This window comes from Fusarium keratoplasticum, chromosome 6 (genome assembly GCF_025433545.1).
Source record: "Fusarium keratoplasticum isolate Fu6.1 chromosome 6, whole genome shotgun sequence".
NCBI lineage: Eukaryota > Fungi > Ascomycota > Sordariomycetes > Hypocreales > Nectriaceae > Fusarium > Fusarium keratoplasticum.
In genome coordinates, this window is record NC_070534.1 from 2,187,383 (window position 1) to 2,200,760 (window position 13,378).

Consider the following 13,378-nt stretch of genomic DNA (forward strand, 5'->3'; position numbering starts at 1 on the left):
CAATCCTACATGCATAGACAAGCTGATCATGAGGTAAAGACTAGAGTCCATTCCGCTACACTTCTAAATCGACGCAAAGGCAAGCCACGGCTAGTTACCCGACATGAGCTTGGTGGGCCGTTGGAAATGTCCGTAAGCTCTGAGTTTACGTCTGTCTAACAAGCAGGTTACACATTGATAGTTTGACTGATGAAAACGGCCAATCGTTAATTTTGATGCAATCTCATGGAACTTATCAGCACAAGGGGATCATCGAGTCCTGTCCCAGTTCTTGGTGCCTGTCGTGATCGTCCTTGTCAGCGACACGGAGTAAGGAGAATAGCAAAGACACGGTACGAGTATCAATGCTTGGCATGTAATTTTGAAATCCTTTGCGAAGTATTCTTAAAGACACCGTAGGTTAAAGCTATATAAAGCTCCCCTTCCTTTCTCCAGTAGTCCTTCTACCACACCATCACTATCATCATCACCTCTAGTTTTCATTTTTACTCTCTACTCTTCTCTTCAAACAACTCTGCCAGCTCACCATGCACGCCTTGGCTGCCGCAACCTTCCTCGCCAGCGCTCTCAGCGGCGTCAGTGCAAGCCCCGTGTCCAAGAACACCCGACGCGATGTCCTCGTGGCTCTGCCTGGGGGCGCTCACGAGATCGATCTCAAGTTCCAGCCCTGGATGGACTTTGATACCGATAGCTGCTACAACACGGCTACCATCGACCCTGATGGAGACACCAACCCGGGCCTCGACCACCCCGTCTTCAAGAATCCCCAGGATGACTGCCGTGAGAGCAGCCGCCTGAAGAACGCCAACGTCTACAGTCGATCTCGATGCAACCACGGGTGGTGCGCCGTCATGTAAGTCCTTTAGATCTGGGTCTTCGCTAGCAGCGCTGACAAACTCTTAGGTACGAGTACTACTTTGAGAAAGACCAAGTTGTCTGGGGCTCTCTTGCGGGCGGCCACACTCACGACTGGGAAAACGTCATCGTCTTTGCCAAGGGAGACGAGGTCAAGAAGGTCGCCCCGTCTTGTCACGGAGGATACGGCGGTTCTACCGACTCTCCTCGTCTGGGAGGTGACACCCATCCCAAGGTTGTATACCACAAGGATGGAGGCAGCACTCACTGCATGCGCATGGCCAACGAGGGCGACGACGACGTCGAGAACTACACGGAAGACTGGGTCACCTCTCCTCTCGTCGGCTGGGGTTGGTGGCCTACTACTGACAACGGTCGAGCCTACAGGGACCTGGTCTATGGCAAGTGGCCCAATGATGCCACAGCTGCCCCTAAGTTCTGGGACGCTGATGACATGTACACCAACACGCTCCGGAAGGCTGCTGGCGACTGCTGCGAAGACTTTGACCCCTCTTACGACGATAGTGAATAGTGGACCGGCAGAGGCTCAATGAGAATCCTGCGATGCAGGAAGAGTGATGTAGTCAAAGTCTTTGAGGGCTATTGCTGGCGATGGTTCGAGGGCTCTTTTAATGAGCAAGTTTTTTTCGGTAACCATCTGGGGTTTTCTAGATTGGACATGTCCTTCCTTGGGGTATCTCATCCCTTCTGTCGATCCTTTCTTCTTCTCTTCTTCATCCATTCAATAAAACTCTTTTCAAAGACCAATCTTAGTCTTCAGTGAGGAAAGCCATTCCTGGATGAGGTCCAATCAGGGTATTCTGTGGCACCCCTGAACGCCAGCCAAGTAGGCCATCATCAACACTCGCGATAGAAATTGAGAGACAGGATGGAGTGCAGTAAAAGTGCCATCTTGCACTGCGAGACTCACCTTTCTACTATTGAGTTTCTATGGCTGTAGAAGCTTAACGTTATCTCAGTTACGGTGATTTACAATTGGGGTTTGATGCTGTCATTTGTTTATCACTGTGTTCTTTTATGTTGTGCCCAACGGAGACGTCATTGGAAAACAAGAAAAGCTTTCCACTCCGTCTAGGAAAGTTCATCAGAACCGCCACAAATGCTAGGGCGTGAAATGAAACACCTTCCAAACGCCCAAAGACTTGAAATAGAGCATATACTCTGTAGGATGGATGGCAGAAAGGACACATTCTAGTCCATGAATCAAGAGTCTAGAACCTGATTAACAAGAAATCCTTGCTCCAAGGGTCTGATAATTTCAAACCCCAGGTGACTTTGACTTTTTATTGAGGACTGAAAATTATCCCGAGTGACTGGATTTCTTCACAGCATTTACCAATGGTCTCCCCGTTTCTAACCGCTCAAGATTTGTTCCGAGTATTTCCAAAACCCTTGGCCAGTACATAGTAGAGTGCCAACTGTTGTGAGGTGTTATAAACACGTTCGGTGCCTTCCACAGCGGATGATCCGAAGGCAATGGCTCGGGGTCAGTAACATCAAGTGCTGCCCCTCGAATCTGACCATTCTGCAAAGCCTCTATCAGAGCTTCAGTATCGACATGCTTTCCACGTCCAACATTAGACAGAAAGGTCCTGTTCTTGCTCAGAATCTTGAACTGAGAGTAAGAAATGACACCGCTCGTTTCTTGAGTCAGTGGCAAGCAAACAACCAAAATGTCGAGTTTCTGATCCAAGAAGTCATCAATATCTGCCCTACTCGAGCCATGAAACCACTTGGCGGGGATCAAGCCATCAGGGTCTCCGGTTCCGGGCACACAGTAGCTTGAATCCTTGCGAGACTCTGGTGTAAGGCGTTCTGTCCGCGTGAATGCGTAAACCTCCATGCCCATGGCGCTGGCAACCCGTGCACACTGGCGGCCGATGCAGCCATAACCTAGGATTCCCCTATACGAGTATAAGTCAATTCATGGCACTTAGAGCCCTGCAATAACTTACATTCGTGAGCCAGCTGAGTCTGTGGCTTTGTGTTCGTAGCAAGCTTTCCACTGCTGGGCTTCCATGTTGCGGGCGTGTTCCAGGAATTGTCTCTGGTTCATAATCCAGGTGCCGATGACCCACTCAGAAATCTGTGGCCTAGGGGTAGAATTCATTTAGTTTCTGCAGCTTGATGCACTTTCTTGAGCTTCAAGCGTTGTAGGGTCACTCACGGGTGGGCGCCGTTTGCAGAGCAAAAGACAACTTCCGGATCCTGGAAAGAAGGATGATCGACCCAAAGGTCAAATCCTGCCGATGATACTTGTACAAAGCGCAGTCGAGGTGCGAGTGAAGACGGCGGTGGGAAATAAGTGCAGACCATCGTAACGCCATCCCATTCATTGGGAGAGATGTCAGTTGGTGTAAGAAGGCGGCCGTCTGACAAAGCCTTCACCCAACGCACCTCGATATGTGGCAACGTTCTGCGTATTCGGTCTATCCATTGTAGATCTGGATCAATTGGTATGAATACAAGAAGGACATCCTTCTTTGGTGTGGTTTTGGTCATGGTGTAAGCCTATGCTGGGTGGATGATAGCAAACAGTCAAAGAAAAATAAAGACGGAAAGAGAAATAAAGACACAAATTATATGGCTTGGGCCATCATATTATTCTTCAAAAATGCCCATAATATGCAGTGACTAACCTGAAGTGTGGCATTAAGTGGGTGATGCTATCAGCGCCCTGTCAACGGGAGCGTCCAGCCGCCTCGGCAGACCAACAGACTTAGTCAAAAAGGCTGCATAAAGCCAGAGGGTGGGAGCCTCAGAGCAACTCAGCAGAAACAATACAGCAGTAGTACAACTAAAGCTTATACCCAAGCTTCAATGACACAATAACAGATCGATGAGGTTTACAACCACTATAGATGACGCCTTAATGCAGGCCAACAGACATGGCGTTGATTGACTTTTTAAATCAGAAACATCTCATTCATAGATTTTATCGAACCGAAATTCACTAACGGAAACAATGACAAATAGTCCAAGGCGCAACAATGGGAGGTCCATCTAAGCGGGTTTTCAGGCCGCCGGGATTCCTGGCAAGTCAAGTTCTTGTGCCAGAACCCTTATCACAACTCACTACCACCTTTTCAACTCGTTTTAGCAAACAATGTAATCAAGATAAGCCACCATGTCGACAATCGCCACATTCCTTTAACTACCTTAAGTCCGAGTGCGGACGCTGACAATTCACCATCCGCCCCGTCAACAGGGCGCAACGACATGTACACCTGGAGCGGGGCGTTGATGAGCCAATCAGCGTTGACGTCTACCCTCCTAGCTTCGGCCTGGACTCTCAGTCATCCGTAACCATTCTAGCAGTCTTGCAAAGAAGCATGCTCGCTCCCCTCGATGAACCTTCTTCTTTGGGGCGACGAGTCCATGAAAACCAGCAAAAGTCATAGGTCAAGTTTGGGCCTACCTACAGCAGACACAGTGTGGCGCCGTTGACTACATGCATGTGCTTGCTTAGAACCCTGACCACTTCTTTATGGCTTCCCACGAGACATCAAACCATGATCTAGACCGGGGTCTCTGGTCCTTTGATCTCCTCAACGATGAATTTGCCTTGCCTGCAAGACATAATGCAGCCGATAATGCCAGCCTTGACCCATTACAGGTATCCCCAGCAGACGTTAGCGAGGATGCGTGGTGGGCCCCTCTTCCAGCTGAGTTGGATATCGGCTTCCAAGAACCAGTTATTCTTGGCGAAAACGGGCGGCATCTAAACGATTTCACTTCCCTTTTAGCCTTAACAAACGATACATCGCCATCTTCATCATCGTTTGCCCACCCTCATCAGCTTGAGCAGAATCCTGTCTTAGCTTCGTCAGAGGCATGCCAGACCACTCACTCCACGACCAGCCCAGATGTGGACGATGCGGTTACCCCTCCCAAGATCGGCACCAGGTTCACCAGAGAGTCTATCCGCATACTGAAAAGCTGGCTCGCGGCCCACAAGGACTCACCTTATCCCGATGAAGCCCAGAAGAGGCGGCTTCAAGAGAGGACTGGGCTCAACAGGACACAGCTCATGAACTGGTTGGCCAACGCTCGCCGTCGTAACAAGAGCTTGGGTTTGCGAACTGCTGCTTCTCAACAGTTTGAGCAGCCGAAACCCATCTCCATCCCTCGACCACCCACCCCAGCCTTTCGGGATGGTTCCTCGTTGAATCCCCTCGAGCGATGGGTCGAGTCTCCACCAGAACATGAACCAGCTTCGGCTTTTGATATTGCCAGGGCTGTTGCTTCCAACTCCCCACTCGCCGAAAGTAAGTCATTGGTTTATGTATACCATGTTGGACTATTCTGACTTTGATAGATTCGGCTGGTTCACCCAGCTTCGACCCATCAGGTTACCCTCGCAGAACTCCTTCGGCCGGAAGTGTCGACACTTCAAGGTCCAGTGGCGGATCTTTCTCCTCTGCCAATTCATACGGTAGCCAGTCGTCACTCAACACTTTTGAACCGTTTCGGCACGCTCGCTCGCGCCGCAGAAAGCGAGCTTTCAAGCGTAGCGGTCCCAGAACCCCCTTGAGCGCAGCTGGCAAGACCTTTCAGTGCACGTTCTGCACAGAAACTTTCGGGAGGAAATATGACTGGCAGCGGCATGAGAACTCGTTACATCTACCCCTGGAAAGATGGATTTGCGCCCCTGCTGGCCCTCGCTGTCCGAACCCAACCAACGACAACTTGGAATGTTGCGTATTCTGTGGGCTGGCCGACCCAAGCGATCAACACATCAACAGTCACCACTATTCCGAGTGCCAGAATCGAGCCCCCGAAGAGAGAACCTTTAACCGAAAAGATCATCTCAGACAGCACCTACGATTATTTCATAGTGTCAGCTATTCAGAATGGTCCATGGAGCAATGGAGAGTTCCAACGCCAGATATCCGCTCACGGTGTGGCTTCTGTCATCGGACGATGACCACTTGGGAAGAACGGGCAGATCACCTGGCGAACCATTTCAAACTGGGCAAGACGATGGCTGATTGGGATGGAGACTGGGGCTTTGATCTCCCCATTCTTCAGATTATCGAGAATGCTATCCCTCCATGTAAGAACATCAACACTTCAACCTCGCTAGCCTCTGCTAACTCTACAGCAAGACATCATCGAAACCGAGCGCCATACCCCGTTTCCGTTTCAAGGAAGCAGAGCACCCGTTGAAACACCAAGAAGTGCATACGAGCTTATCAAGCTTGAACTCGCCTATTTCATGCAAAAGTACTTTGACAATAACGGAAACATGCCAACAATTGAGACTATGCAACTCGAAGCTTGCCGCATCATTCTAGCTTCAAAGACTGGCACAGAACGAGAAGAAAAAAGTCAGGCATCATGGCTAGAGGATCTCATCTTGTCAAATCAAGATCTTCTCCAAAAGGCACGTCTAGGTTCGATCCGGTCCCCTAGAGAGAGCAGGCTGTCTTCCATGAAAATCAACGGGAAGAAAGACATGTTTGAGGGATGTGCTTTTGAGTCCCAGCTCCAGGATTTCGTGCGTGCTCGAACCTCCGAAACTCCCATCACCGATCACGAGCTTCAACAGGAGGCATGTCGCGTTGTCGTGAATATAGAAAGGATATCACTCACGCCCTCTGATTTCATCGCAACTTGGCTGGCTCGGCTCATACACTCCTCTACTAATTGGTTATCCCATTTCCGTCAACGGATGAATATTCCCCAAATCAGCGGAGTCGATACGAAACTCTCTAGTGCATTCCACGACTATGCTCAGCTCGACTTGACAAGGGACACCCAGACCAGGAGCAGTCCGGATCTAGACATGGAGATGGGAAGTCTATCTCCTCCCACTCTAGGGATGCCTTGCAAGGCGCGCTCACAAACCGAAGCCGACTTCTGGTTATCTGCTTTCCACTCCTTTCCAGAACCCACGAAACACGCCCCGGTACAAACAACCGCAGCAATACTCCCTAACCCTACGGCTTCAGATGGCAAGGCAAGTGGCGTGAACAACAGTGAAGTGATGCAAAGGAGCAGTGATCAACAGTCCCTCCTTGATGCCCGCTCCATTATGATGAAAACAAACGGCTTCTTCTTAGGTGGTCCAAACTTTTATCGGTGGATTGCTGAGGAGCTTCACCGTTGGGCGATTGCAACCATGTCCCCTCACAATCCAGCTCAGCATGTTCCAACGGATGAGGAGATTCAACATTATGCTCGGTGGATAGCTTACAATGAGTGAGTCAAGGTTCTGATATTAGCGAGCTTCTAGCTGACACTCTGTAGCGGCGATCCTCTCAATCAGACAGTGGCGGATAATCCTTACTGGCTTGCACACTTCAAGCGAAAAGCAGGCATTGCAGGGAATGAATCAGGAGATAAGGGGCCCGGATAAGGGGTAGGCGTCGGGTTGCATTCGAGGTGTAAATATTCGTGCTTAATAGCTACTGTAGCTTGAATTTCGATTAATACGCTTTGCTGCCTATGCGAACCGCAGTCTTGAAGATACTGTCCCCCTTCGAACCGACCCTTTTTGATGGTTTTGAGAAGGCGAGTTCTTGGAAGATGCACGCCCAGGTACCTCAGCTTAGATATGCTTCTAAGTGTTTTATAGTAAAAGTCGAATTGAGCCCAATGGTTGGCTTTTACATACTTGAGGTGAGGAAGTGCGCCTATCAAATTACACGACCGTAGGGGCAAGAGAGCTAAGATAGCAACTCACTGAGTCGTGGATTAAGAACACTGCAAGGATGAGGTGAAGAATGAGAAGAATGAGAAGGGAAAAAAAAAAGACGCGTCTCCAGTAGTTGGGTTTAATCAGAGCAGGTTTATCTGAAGTTTTGTCATGAAGGAATGCTCCAAACGCTGAACGTAAGCTATGAAAGCTAGGATGAGGTTGAGTTGAGCCTCGGTGGGCTGAGATTGAGGAACAAACCGGATCAAGGGTCTGACTAAGCCTTGAGTGCGACAAGAAATGAAAGGCGGAAAAATTGGCAATGGATCTGATAAGGCTACTTTTCAAGTCAATTGAGTTGGATACCTCCCACACATGATACATATCCCTTTATAGCTTAATACTAGTAAAGTGTGAGCTTCTAGAGCTCTTGGAGCTTCCGACGGTCGCCTTAGCAATCGCTTGAACGTGAAGAGTCGGAGCTGACCCGGTGGTTCGTGTAAAGTCACGTGGACCAAATTGCAGCTCATCTGATTGGCCAATTCGCTTGCCCGGATGGATCCGTCCTCCAACTTCGACCCAAATCAGCCCATCCTCACAAATCCCTCGACAACACCTCTTCCCAGCCCATCCCGAATCATCCCCAAAGCTTCGACCCCATCCGCCGGCGAATTCTCACCATCACAATGTTCCTGCAACGCTCCGCCATCGCCGCGGCCCGCCGCGCCGCCGTCTCCCCCGTCGTCGCTCGCACCTTCACCACCTCGTTTGTTCGCCGTACGCAATTTGCTTGCCCCGTCCAGCCAATGGCGATCGTCGTATGATGGCTGACTCTCGTTTTCCAACAGGTGAGGCTTCCAAGCCTGCCACCCCCAAGGAGCAGGCCGCTGCCCTCGCCGGCTCTGCCGACAAGAAGGTCGGCGCCTACAAGACTCTGAAGGGTACGTCTCGACAATTCCGCCATCGATAGCCTCAATCCGCGTCATACATAACCTCGGTCGACCCCCCATCGTGACGGAACGCCCGCTGACAAGAATCCTTCCACAGAGGTCCGCACTGAGGACGACCTCTTCGGTCCCGGTGCCCAGCCCGGTACCGTCCCTACCGATCTCGAGCAAGCCACCGGTCTGGAGCGTCTGGAGATTCTCGGTAAGATGGAGGGTGTCGACATCTTCGATATGCGCCCTCTCGACGCCAGCCGCCTTGGCACGATGGCCGAGCCCATCATCGTCCGATCCGCCGGTGAGGAGCAGTTCGCTGGTTGCACCGGTTTCCCCGCCGACTCTCACAACGTTCACTGGCTCGGCGTAAGTCTTGATCCTGCGATCCCGGACGGATGGAAGTGAATTGCTGACATTATAACTCTGAAGCTCACCCGCGAGCGCCCCATTGAGCGATGCCCCGAGTGCGGCAGTGTCTACAAGATGGACTACGTCGGCCCCGAGGATGACCACCACCACCACCACCCTCCCGAGTTCGAGGAGCCCAAGACCTTTGCCGATTACATCAAGCCCGAGTACCGATACCGATAAATGCATTGCGCCGAGGGCCATTGAAGGGGCGGGGCTGTAGTATCAGTGAAAACTAGACGGATGTGGATAGTGCCCTGGGGAGAGGTGTTGTTTTGTGTAGATTAGGGTGCTTATTCCCTGTGTCAATTTACTAGCTTCCAGAAGTTGATGTTGACAGTAATTGGACTGCGTGTATTGTGAGGTTTTAGCCATGGCTTCATAGAAGCAATGCTCGAGGTTCTAAACGCGTATCTTGAAGAGAGTAGGTGATGTCATCCAACACGACATGACATGTTTCCAAGAGCCGACTAGGACCCTACCCGAGGTGAAGTCAATGCCAGCCCTACCACGTCAATTCATCCGAACGCTGCCTCAACTGACCCCGGCTCACTCGGCTTGCTCTTTTCAAATTTCAATGTGAGCTCAGTCAAGATGGCAGCCGTCTTCAGGAGAAGATTGGTTCCATAGACGTATCGTATCCAGAATACTGGTCGGCATGTAGACCCTTCATCGTCGGTTTCCTCAAGGTCATGGTGGTGTGATGGCATAGCCTCCCCGGCGGCCGCGAATGGGTCAAAAACGTCGGCTGGGGTTCATCCTTGGCTGCGCCTCCGTGTTGATGTAAAAAGTCGCATTGGTTCCCACGTCCGACATCCTCATCCCTCGTCCTCATCAAAACTCAGCTTAATCTTTTTGGCCTTCTTCTTGGGTTTCCGATTCTTGACAGCCTCCTTGTCAGCGTCTCCGTTCTTGTCCTTTTTGCCATTGGCCTCCTTGTCGGCTGGCTCTTCAGCAGCTTCACCGATGACCTTTCCGACTTTGCGTTTTCGGCCTCCAATGGCTGCCTTGCTCTCCGGTTCCTTTGTCGATTCCTTTTCTGCTGAAGGATCCAGTGAATGATTTGCCGGCTCCTTGACTATCCCGTCCTTGTCGACCTCCAAGTTCACAACGTTCCCATCCTCATCCACGACAAGAGGTACATCTTCAGCCTCTTCACTACTTGACCGCTTCTTGGCTGACCTTCGTTGCGCAGCGAGGAGAGGATCAGGACCAGTCGCACCCGCAGCTTGAGCACGCAGGGCAGCGAGAAATGGCGGTGCCGAGTTGTCGTAAGAGAGGTTCTTGGATGTTATTTTGGGAGGCATTTTTGTTGTCAGGTCAGACCATATCAGAAGCTGACATAAAAGAAGTCGAGAAGCGCCCCAGCCAGGCAAGGTAAGATTTCCCCAGATTTTTGTTTCTGATGCAAGCTGTGGTGCTGGTTGGACAGGATGCGAGCGACGTCAGCTGTCAGCAAGGCGGCTCTTTGTCAGCTCCTTTGATACCAAGATCTGATTCTAGCCGCAGCCGCTCTCGGCGCGCTTCACGCTTCCAAGATCCACGACCGCGCGTGCATGTGACGGCTTCTATCCGCTCCGCTCCGTCCAAGCAAGTCAGTCGCTGGCCAGGAAAAAAACTTGGATGCCCGTCCAATTCCGCCCTAGACTGTTATCAGCGATGGGCTTGCATGAGACACGTGGGGCAGCGCTAGCCACAGGTAGGCAAGGAGGCTTCTCGTCTGGCTGGCGAGGAAGAAAAAAGGGAGATTCGATTCTCCTGCTGTGAGAACCTAATCACAACTTCCTTCTCCTTGCAAGGGACAGAGACCAGCGCAATTCCAGCTATGCCGGGGTCGCGCAGGGGAGTCCCGGACCGGGAGATACCAATATTCCGCCTTTTTAGGTAAACCTGCGGCCCCTGATTGGACCCGGGCCTCTGTGCTGCAGGCGGTCTATTGGCCCACGGACTCCCCGCTCCCCCCTGCAGGTTCCAGGGATCTCAGAAATGTGGCTTCCAGCTTTCCTTAGGTTGGGTCTGGCAGTGGATGGCAAAGTTAGCATCATGTTGCCGCTGTGGCCTCTGCACACATCATATCACCACCACTACCACCACCACCTTCAGCAAGCATCAAGCATTCATTGCCTTGGCGCATCGCGGGTCCTTTCCCGAGCCTCCTCCCACTTCCCACACTCTTTTCTCCCTCCCTTTTCTTGTTTCCCACCCTTCCGTTTGACTCTCCCGCATTGCCTCCCGTAGGCCAAGACCAAGACCATCACCCCCTTAGCTCCGTCCGCCGGAGTCGTCGACCGTCCCGTCCTCACATCCATCCATCGCCGGTTCTCCTGTGCTCGAGTCGCCAAGGGTCGCCCCACCGCCGCGTCAGTCAGTGACTTACTTAGGTCGAGGAGTGGAAATCTTGATTCAGGGAACGTGGTCCCTGTCGCTCGTTACTTATTCATTCCATCCATCACCGGCCAGCATCACGCATACATCCGTTGAGGTTCCGTTCCGTTGCCTGTACGAGGTCCCCACGAACCCGCGTGTCTCAATCAATTTTTTTTCTTGTTGCGCATTTCGACGACGAGCTACGACCGACGACGACGAACGATTTACTTCCCCCTTTGCGATATCTACAACTTCGAGCTTCTCTAATCTCCCCCTTGGACACCTCCGACCTTTCCTGTCTTCCTGCTCCTTCGCCGGCTGTCGCAGGCGCCACGACACGGCGCAATTCATGTCCTCCCGACCTCAACTGCTTTCAATCTCAGAACCTGCCGCCGCGGTAGGCCCCTTCTCGCCATGGACCTGATTCGAAGGGCCACAAAGGTGGCTCCCAGCAAACCTCCTCTACAGCTTCCCCTCGACGAGAAGAGGGGCTCTAAACACAAGACCCTCGACTCCCGCCTGGCCTTTTTCCGCCGGCCGCTGCGGTTAAGGGGAAACTCTACCATTTCTGTGCCTCTGGGCGTTGTAATTTTCTTTCCTATGCTTGTTTTAATCCTCATCTTTATTCTCTTCGTCAGCCATCCCAGCTCTCCCGGGAGATTCCTGATACCAGGGGGCGCTGCCCCAGCCATGCGGTATGTCTGTCTGATCCCCAAAACTCTAAATCATCCACAACTGACGTGTCGTCACGACAGCAAAATCAGCGAAAAGTACGACAAGGTGTTTGTCGAGGGCTGCGCCCAGCCCGACACCAGCCAGCCCCGAGCGAACGCTGCCTTTGTGATCCTCGCTCGAAACAAGGAGATCGACGGCGTTGTACAATCCATCAAGTCGGTCGAGAGGCACTTCAACAGATGGTATCACTATCCATACGTTTTCCTCAACGATGGCGACTTCGACGATAATTTCAAGGAGGCTGTTCGAAATTATACTTCAGGGGAGGTCGAGTTCGGCAAGGTCGGGCCAGACATGTGGGGATTTCCTGACTGGCTCGACCCCAAGGTTGCTACAGAAGGCATTGCCAAGCAAGGCGACGCAGCCGTCATGTACGGAGGTCTTGAGAGCTACCACAAGATGTGCAGATTCTACTCTGGGTATGTCAAGAATGGAATGCTCACAGGGTTCCGCTAACACGGATATAGCTTCTTCTTTAACCATCCCCTATTGCTCAAGTACGAGTGGTATTGGCGGGTTGAGCCAGAGATCAGCTACTTTTGCGACATCACATAGTTCGTCGCCTTCCTTCCGGTCTACTACCCTGCAATTACTAACTTGGAACAGCGATCCTTTCCTCAAGATGATCGAACACAACAAGACCTACGGCTTCACCATTGCCGTCAAGGAACTCCGCGAGACCGTCCCCAACATCTTCCGATACGCCTCCGCCTACAAGCGATTGAACAATCTCACTTCCAAGGGTCTATGGGAAATGTTTGTTGAGCCACCGGAAGAGGATGAGGACGCTCCTCAGGATAGCGATACTCCAGTGGCGGACAAGAGTTTGTGGGAGTCCTTCACCAAGAAGAAGGAGCCTCTCGTGGATCCCGAGTCTATGGAGGGGGAGAAGTACAACATGTGCCACTTCTGGTCCAATTTCGAGATTGCCAAGCTCAGCTGGTTCCGCAGCAAGGAGTATCAGGATTTCTTCGAGATGATGGACCGGAGTGGCGGTTTCTGGATGGAACGAGTACGTCTTGTTGTCTCTCTTTCGAGATCCAATGCTAATAACTTACAGTGGGGCGATGCTCCTATCCATTCCCTTGCCGCTGGCGCGTTGCTGGGTCCTCAAGATATCCACTACTTCCGAGACTTTGGATACCGACATACAACCATCCAGCATTGTCCTGCGAATGCACCGGGCAAGCAGCTCGCGCGAGAACCTTACCTGGAGAAGACGACATTCCCCGAGCGAAAACGAATCGAGGAGGACGACTACTGGGAACACTGGGATGACGTACAAGAAGGTGGTATTGGCTGCCGGTGCAGATGCGACACAGATGTTGTCGACGTGGAGGGCAAGGAAGGATCTTGTCTTGCTGAATGGGTCGACGTTGCGGGAGGTTGGGCTCATCCATATTGAGTAACC

The 13,378-nt window shown here is 51.7% G+C and overlaps 6 protein-coding genes across 6 annotated transcripts; 4 read left to right on the forward strand and 2 right to left on the reverse strand.

Moving 5' to 3' along the window:
* Positions 1–527: 527 nt before the first annotated feature.
* NCS57_00866500 (uncharacterized protein) lies at positions 528–1,387 on the forward strand (the record flags this gene model as incomplete). The annotated part of the gene is made up of 2 exons (XM_053058475.1): positions 528–853; positions 904–1,387. The coding sequence occupies 2 exons, from the start codon at positions 528–530 to the stop codon at positions 1,385–1,387; spliced, it is 810 nt and encodes a 269-aa protein (XP_052912306.1).
* Positions 1,388–2,176: 789 nt separating this feature from the next.
* On the reverse strand, positions 2,177–2,986 carry NCS57_00866600 (uncharacterized protein; the record flags this gene model as incomplete). Its single annotated transcript, XM_053058476.1, has 2 exons — positions 2,177–2,780; positions 2,832–2,986. The coding sequence occupies 2 exons, from the start codon at positions 2,984–2,986 to the stop codon at positions 2,177–2,179; spliced, it is 759 nt and encodes a 252-aa protein (XP_052912307.1).
* A 1,377-nt stretch (positions 2,987–4,363) lies between these two features.
* Positions 4,364–7,237, forward strand: NCS57_00866700 (uncharacterized protein; the record flags this gene model as incomplete). The annotated part of the gene is made up of 4 exons (XM_053058477.1): positions 4,364–5,144; positions 5,195–5,932; positions 5,985–7,080; positions 7,129–7,237. The coding sequence occupies 4 exons, from the start codon at positions 4,364–4,366 to the stop codon at positions 7,235–7,237; spliced, it is 2,724 nt and encodes a 907-aa protein (XP_052912308.1).
* Positions 7,238–8,112: 875 nt separating this feature from the next.
* On the forward strand, positions 8,113–9,048 carry NCS57_00866800 (uncharacterized protein; the record flags this gene model as incomplete). Its single annotated transcript, XM_053058478.1, has 4 exons — positions 8,113–8,293; positions 8,365–8,457; positions 8,564–8,823; positions 8,887–9,048. Exons 1-4 carry the CDS (start codon positions 8,203–8,205, stop codon positions 9,046–9,048), a joined length of 606 nt encoding a protein of 201 aa, XP_052912309.1. The 5' UTR covers positions 8,113–8,202.
* A 635-nt stretch (positions 9,049–9,683) lies between these two features.
* NCS57_00866900 (DUF4604 domain-containing protein) lies at positions 9,684–10,172 on the reverse strand (the record flags this gene model as incomplete). The annotated part of the gene is made up of 1 exon (XM_053058479.1): positions 9,684–10,172. The coding sequence occupies one exon, from the start codon at positions 10,170–10,172 to the stop codon at positions 9,684–9,686; it is 489 nt and encodes a 162-aa protein (XP_052912310.1).
* A 1,474-nt stretch (positions 10,173–11,646) lies between these two features.
* Positions 11,647–13,372, forward strand: NCS57_00867000 (uncharacterized protein; the record flags this gene model as incomplete). Its single annotated transcript, XM_053058480.1, has 5 exons — positions 11,647–11,927; positions 11,988–12,386; positions 12,435–12,521; positions 12,574–12,979; positions 13,028–13,372. The coding sequence occupies 5 exons, from the start codon at positions 11,647–11,649 to the stop codon at positions 13,370–13,372; spliced, it is 1,518 nt and encodes a 505-aa protein (XP_052912311.1).
* Between the last annotated feature and the right edge of the window lie 6 nt (positions 13,373–13,378).